The following is a 7,688-nucleotide window of genomic DNA, read 5'->3' as shown; positions in this document are numbered from 1 at the left end:
TAACCGTGTATTAGGCTTCAAACTTAGTTGCAACGAAACAAAGGTTTGACTTTTGCCCCAGTGTGCACTTTTGAACACTTAATTGGACACTTTCGCACGCCGACAAACATAAAGAGCAATCGAAGCTATCTGTCCAAGCATGGCTGAATGTGTTTCCTCACATTGTTTTGCCGCATACAACGGGTCTGGCAAAATTTGCAGTGACCGAGTGTCCTATCACTATGCAGCGTGATCATTTTTAACTTATACAAAATTTTTAAAAAATCCTCCGTTGCAGATAACATAATTCTAGTCCTCGAGTTGTATTATTCAGAGAGGCGGACATTACTTGCACGAAAAATTGAAACACACATTCAATAAATTAACAGACTCACTAGTGACCTTCTGAAATAATTATTTTATGGCACATATTGCAAGTCACGAATTGTAGCCGGTGAGTTTGCAAGGCGTATACAATTAAAATCATTTCCCAGAAGTACACTAATTTGGAGATACGCGCCATCAGACTCGCCGTAAAAATACCCTGTTGTTGCACTTGCTCTTTTAAAGAAACACTCTTTTATGCACGGAAGCACACAAAAGTAACTGGAACGCCCATGTATTTCGTCCCACACTTTGGGAAATATCTCGAAGCTGATCTCATCCTGGACATTTATTTCAAGCGTATGCGTCTTGCAAACTCAGCGGCTACAATTCTTTATTGCAATGCCTGCCGTAAAATAATTAGTTATTTTTGAATCTACGTTAATGAGTAATGTCCGCCTCTTCGAATAATCCAGCTCAAGTACAAGAATTATGCTATCTGCCACATAAAACTTAAGAATTACCCCCCCGTATACGCTCACGGTCGAGCACACGTATAGTAGAGTGGAAGATCACAAATGCTGTGTAGTTTCATTGCGGGGAACACATCACGGCTACATGTCAGTCAACCGCGGTTTGGAGTCGGGTCTCTCTGAAGCGAACAGCTTCACCTTATGCGGGTTTGGCACATTGCGGGTTTGCGGGTTTGGCACATGCGGGTTTGTCTCCGGGTGATGGTCTTGTGATCGTATGGTAAGGTGGCAATGTGGTCGACACGTTGCGTTACCACATTGACAACATCGCCGGCGCTGTGGAGGCATCAGGAAAGACAAGAAAGAACTCAGTGGCGATTTAGTTCTTAATGGGAGAGAAATGCGTTAGCATAACGTCGCGCCACTTTGAGGCACGGGGTCCATCATTTAAACCGCGTTCACCACATGTTACAAAGTGTTGTTCGGGAGCTCACTCAACACACATCCTGCCTCTTCAAGGAGCGAAGTGAAACTTTCGTTCTCTCTCTCTCTCTCTCTCTCTCTCTCTCTCTCTATATATATATATATATATATATATATATATATATATATATATATATATATATATATATATATATATATATATATATATGTATATATATATATATATATACTCTTCAAGCTCCCCTCCCGTCTCCTCTCTATCACCTGACCATCTTCTCACATTTCCCACAAATACATTTTTCCACTTTGACACAACACATTAAAGAAGACAATATACGTACGGAAAATCTAATTGTGACCCATGGCAGTGTACGTAGTCCTTATGGGAAATAGAAGTGTATCCTATGGCAGCGGAAATTCTTGACAACGGCACTCACCGGCACTAATACTCCAGGCCTCCTGCAGAAAATAAGCAGTTGTAGACGGATTGAGCTGACGGAACCGCTTTTACGTAGAATTTACTTGCGCTCGCGTCACGTAAGTGCGTGCCTATATGGTTCTGCTCGTGTCGTCCGACGGACTCAAGTGTGGGTCGGAGGAAAGAAAAGAAAGCGAAATAGCATAGAACGTGATCCGAGGAATTGGAAGGTAACCGTCGCAAAAACAGAATCCGGTGGCATAGGGGAATCTGTCAACGGTGCAAGGGCCACCACGAAGGCCGTCCCCGGAGCTGGCTCACTCACGACCTCTACCACGCCTCGTCATTACAGTAGCGCCGCATCCATTCATTCGGCCAAATGACGCTTATTTTGCTCCCTTGCCTAAACGCGCTCTTGCGAGCAGGACCTGCATCCGTCCGCACAGACCAGTCGCGCCACCGTCGGGGGACGCAGCCTCCGTCGAGTGTTGATGCTCGTTCTCTTCAAAAGCACGGACATTTATGGGAATAAACTGCGTTTGTCATTCGCGCTAAGAGGGGCTGCCCTCCATTCAAAGTGAAGGTGACAGAGCCACTTTACCGAGATGAGGATAGATGCAGGCAACTTGTCCCTCAGCTCTCGGGCGCTTTGTGCGTTTGTCGTGACAATTCTGCTCTTTATTATTAAGCGATAACGACTTGCCTTAAAGCATAATGTTTGGTGTATATTATATGTGTGCTGTAAGTCCTGTGCTGCCTATGAGTTCAGGCAGCGTTTTGTGGTATCTCTTGCCATGTGCCCAGCGATAATAGCTAGTCGTGCCACTGTAGCGGAGGCCCGCTTGCAGTAGGAGACGGGAGCGTTCCGCTTGCAAGCCTGGACAAGTCCGTACTAGGTGGTAGGCATCTGCTTTCGTCACTAGAAGGAGACAGTATGGACACGTTGCATAGAGTGGAAAGTTCGGCCAGTCCCATGTAGAGGTGAATGCTGGTGTAACGGCTACTTCGGCCCGAAGCCTCCTAAACACAACTTTCCCCGCCTTAGTAAGGTGACTAGGGAAGGAGCGACCTACGGTGGGTTAAGAGCATGCGTGTCCTGCCGGAAGGAATTTTTACGGGCGCGGAGTGAGGTGAGGGGTGGAGGTGGGAGGGAGGATTGACAGCAGATTACAGGCCTGCGTGCCTTCGGGTCTGCAGCAATCATGTGATACTCGAGAAGACACTTTCCGAATCGAATGATACAACACCTATTCAGGTACAGAACATCGAAAAAGTTTACAGTACAAGTTGTCGAGAGCCACTGGCTGGAGATATCTACCAGTACAACAGTCAGCACATGCCTTTTGATATAAATCGCACGTGAATCAGGCTAGCCGGCGTTTGGGCGAAGGCGGGCAGGAAAAACGGCACATCAAAGTACTTCGGTGTTCAATACCGAGCACTACGCAGAAAAGTGAATAATGTTTAGTAGCGTGGAGCAAAGGAAGAAAATTTCGTGATTGGTAGCCATTATATTGAAGGTGTGCAGGAGTTCCTAACGATTAGAGGGGCGCAAATGGACACAAATTCATAGAAAAAGACAGGCCAGACAAGTACAGGAATGTGTTCGAGCCTTCAGGCCAAGTAGTCACAGAAGACCCGAATCATTAGAAGGGACTTTCAGGGGAATAAACATGGCTTGGAGCGCATATGGAAACTATTCTAGCTCTTTCAAATCATGAACGATAGCTTACCGATATCCTTTGAAGCGAAACTATGCAATCGGTGCATTGTACCACTACTAACCTATGGGGCTGAAACTCAGAGGACAACAAAGAAACTTGAGTCTAAGGATCGTGCCACGAGCGATGGAAGGGAGAATGATAGGAGAATGAAGAATGAATGTAGAGACTGGAAGACAACAGTGGTGGATCGGAGAGCCAATGCGTGTAGCTGAGTGTCTAGTTGAGATTAAGATGAAGTGAAGTTGTGTAGGTCATGTAATGCGTAGAACAGATAACCGGTGATCCATTAGAGTGACGGTATGGAGTGCCAATGGAAGAGAGACTCAGTCGAGGATGACAGAAGATTAAGTGGTATGATGAGATTGCGAAATTCACAGGAATAGAGTTGGCTGTTGCAAGACGGGAGTAATTGGAGATCGCTTTTATTTAGCACATTTATGAAAAGAAAAATTGGGGATAGAACTGTCTAATAAAATATACAAAATGACGGGGTGATGGACCATAGTTGATGGGCAGTTGCTATTATATGCAGTGCAGCGCAAACAGAGCCCACAAAACCACAGACAGCGCCCTCGTCTTTTCCGTCTTCTCGCATGCTCTGTTTGAACTACAGTGCAGATAATTCCATAACCTCATTGTCTTTTCTCTTATTCTCGTTTTGTAGAAAGCAAACAATTTAAAAAAGTGCAGCGCGCTTTCTATACAGGATGAAAATTAGGCAAGTATGCTCTACCGTGCTGGTCTGACAAGGAGCAATAGCTATCCAAGGAATTTATCGGTAAGAAAGTGAAGCACATTTTCTTTCTTTTGCTCGTCAGCAGGCTCTGCTGAATAAAAATATGAAGGAGAGCTTTCCCAATATTATACGTACAACACACTTTTAGGTATGTCACGGACTTTCCCCGATAGCCACGAACGGAAAAGTGTAAACGACTACATTTTTGCGATTTTAGCCAGTCGCCTACCATTCGCGAAAAATTTGTCCAGTGAATAATTCGCGCTCCTGTCATAGTAGACACGCTGTTCTTCCGCATGACAAAATTTACCATTCGCGCATTATTCCCAAACTTAAAACCGGCCCATAAAAAAGAAATATCGACCTCGCGAACAATATCTCGCTTATAGTAACATGAAGCGCGATATTTGACGTTAGGACCGGTAAACATCAGTACAACATATGAAATATCCTCGCACGTCGTACGCCGGAAAATAACGCATATGTGGGACTCAGTATAGTAAGAACCAGCAAAAAAAAAAAAAAAAAAAAAAAAAAAAAAAAAAACAAAGAAGAACGTATATGAGAATAAAAAAAAAATTGCTCATGTAACATACACATTCCCCAAGGCGACCGTTGTCTCGGTCATTAGGCCTGAGGGTCATGTGCTGGTTGCATTCACTGCTCGTCGACAGCGTCTTGAAGCTAGACGCACTACACGAGTATAATATATAATGACGGTAATTAAGCAAGCCTTCTTTGCTCTTTTTCACAATATACGCTTTCGGTATACCTAGTGGGCGTGTCCTTTATTACACGAAAGTAGGATTCACGGAGTTTGATGAAGCGTTTTTCTGTTTTTGCTTTGTTGTGATGTAGGTTTAGTGAGTCAAAATTTAACAACTTATGCGCTGGCGTTTGGCTGGTAAAATCCCAGCATACAATGCAACGCATGCACATGTGCGCGCGCATACTTATTTGAGTGGTTATAGCTGCTCAGTGCTGCCTCTTAATTACGAGAAGCAACGTTATGCAGTACATGAGTTGTTCCCGACCCTGGTATTCTGCGGTGCAAATCTTCCCGTTCGACATTGGAGAATGCGCCATTAGGAGAGTTAATATGGGAAAAGCCAAGTGCGAAGACGCAGAAAAGAACCGTTAAGTGACATCAGCACACAAACATGCGAATGGAAGTTTCCGCATTGGCGGAAACCTTTCTTTGATCAAAACGGAAAAGAGCCAACATGGTGGCTGACACTATTTCTAAAGATTATGCGGGTACATCAAGACAAATCTTTTATAACTGCACTCTCTTTATACGGCGGATAGCTAAATTAAGCGCTCGCGCCGAGACGTTCCCAACGCTAAAGCCGTCACAGTCGGTGACGTCGGGGGGCGGTGTGACCTCGTTCGGGCAAGGAGCCGAGAAAGTGTATCAAGCGCCGCGGCGCTGATTTGATCTGGGTGACACGACCCTTGTGAAGACCCTCTTTTCGCCGCGAGCAGCGTGGAATCCCCCGGCGCGGCGTCCTTTTAGCGCGCGAGACGCGGCCGTTCGCCGCGGGTGTCTCAAGGAGCGCGCAGCAAAAACAAACTGCGTCAACTCAGCCCACTCCTCTCCCCAGGTAGCCAACTCATTCCGAGAGTCGCACGTTTTTTGGCGACACTGGCCAGGGAATAGAGCGAAATGGGTGATTTTGGGTCGGTTTCCTAGTAGTTCCCCCTGGGGCGTGTTGGGTGGCACGCGCCGGTCACGACGCACCCCTGTGGACGGACGCCTCGTGAGGAGGGCCAACCGCGCATTACGAGTGGCGTGGTTCCGAGGTCTGGCACTGTCGCAGCTGCACGCCAGCGTCGCCTGTCGCTGTTGGCGCAGCGTCGGCGCTCGGTGCACCAGATAACCTGCCGCAGCACGAGCGCGGCAGCGCATCTGCGGAGAGGCCTAACGAGCCCCTCCTCCCCGACCGAAGCGCTGTCGTCATTTGGAAGCGCATCTGTTCCCCTTCCTGCCTATGCCTGGCCGCGAGCCGTGCAGCAGCCACTCGGCCGCAGACGGTCCGCCGACGACGCGAGCCCATGCCGCGACCTGCCGCCGCCCTCGCCCCCTCGGGACTCCTGGTCCTGATGCTGTACGCCCTCGCAGGCACCGCGGCCGGAGCGGTCTCCCTGTCCAAGGCCGAGGTCGACGAGGTGAGCACTGCCCGCGCTCTTGGCGTTGCGTCACACGCTCGCTCCGTTTTCTCACTCCTCGCTTTCGATCACACCTCGAGAAGACCACGTGCCCCGCGCGATCTCGTCGCTGGAAAGAAGGAAACCAGTTGCCGCGATCGAGGCCGCAAACTGGCAGCGCTGCCAGATACCAACTTAAAAGATTTAATGGTGACGCTTAACGCTGCCTTGTGAACCAGAGAAAGTGAACGGGTATGTTACAGAAAATATTCGAGTGACTGTTGTACGAAAGTGCGCTTGCTAGCGCTGCTCAGTAACTGTCTCCATTCGCTTACAATGAGGATAATCTTGGATTTTCTTCATTTAGCCATATATGCGTGCCATTGAGCTCTTTTCCCAAATAGTCTGAAGTGCAGTTTAATTTACGGATGTCAAACAGTTAAGTTTCATCTGAAAATTCAAACATTTATTTCTTTACTTTTGTTCATAATGAATTCAAATAGGTCTACATAAGCACTTTTAAGCGCTCGAAATAAGTTCTCAATGGAGCTCACGTCTGTCTCGGCTAGCGAGAGGAAACGTTGAAACCATTTAACAACGCTCCTGCTCGCCCAGTGGAATTCACCACTATACACAGCTCGCAACATATGGACTTCTACACTCGTCAAATTCTTTGCACAAAACCAAAAACTGGCACCAGAAAAGCCTCCGCTACCAGAAATTTGCATCATAGTCCATACTAACAGCATTAAGGAAAGGCGCTGGTGAAGCAGTGCGTTGAAGTAGCGAAATAAAAAAAAGTTATAATTTTTTTTTTAATGAGCAATGTAATGTGCTGTGTGTTGTTACACTGACAAAGATCACCGCAGTCACAGATGCTGAGTTGTTTCCTCCAAGATGTGTTGCCTGATGTCACCGTGAAACTTGTTGTAAACAGCACAGGTAAATTCAACAGACCTACGGAATTTGTGCTTAGCTCTTCGTAAGACCAAGCGCCTTCAAGCGATGCTTGAAGCTGTTTCCTATAGGAAGACAGCTTCAAGGACACATGCGGCGACTCAAGCTATTCATTTTCTTTGTGTCCTCTTGATCCGGTTAATTATGTATAGTTGTTTCATATGCCTGTCCGCTTCTTTTAAGCAGAGAGTGAGATGCATTCATAGTGATAAGAGCTTTCCTAGCCCAAATAACGTGATATTGATTCTTGTGCACAGGTGAACATTTCGAATGCGATGTTCCACAATAAGCAGATTACATGCGCGGCGTACGCACGTATTTCTATAGCGTAAGGAATGTGCAGCTCATAAGTGTCACACTGACCAACCGCTGTTTGCGACATGTGTCGTCCTGCAAGTGACAACGTTTAAAGCTTGCTGTTGAAATACACGTACGCGTGTCATAACAGACGAACTTCACTCGCAGACTGTTTTACCATGTGCTTG

General features: G+C 46.7%; 1 protein-coding gene across 1 annotated transcript in view; it reads left to right on the top strand.

The window, feature by feature from the left end:
- The first annotated feature begins 6,119 nt into the window (after window positions 1–6,119).
- Window positions 6,120–7,688, top strand: part of LOC126544999 (trypsin-1-like) — a 104,307-nt gene continuing 102,738 nt past the window's right edge. Inside the window, exon 1 of the mRNA XM_050192592.3 lies at window positions 6,120–6,267. Within this exon, the coding sequence (XP_050048549.1) occupies window positions 6,154–6,267 (114 nt within the window). The 5' untranslated portion in view covers window positions 6,120–6,153. The remainder of the gene's footprint in view (window positions 6,268–7,688) is intronic.

The sequence above is a fragment of the Dermacentor andersoni genome, chromosome 1 (genome assembly GCF_023375885.2).
Source record: "Dermacentor andersoni chromosome 1, qqDerAnde1_hic_scaffold, whole genome shotgun sequence".
Classification (NCBI taxonomy): Eukaryota; Metazoa; Arthropoda; class Arachnida; order Ixodida; family Ixodidae; genus Dermacentor; species Dermacentor andersoni.
The sequence above is the reverse complement of the archived record's forward strand: the minus strand, read 5'-3'. Positions and strand labels throughout refer to the sequence as shown.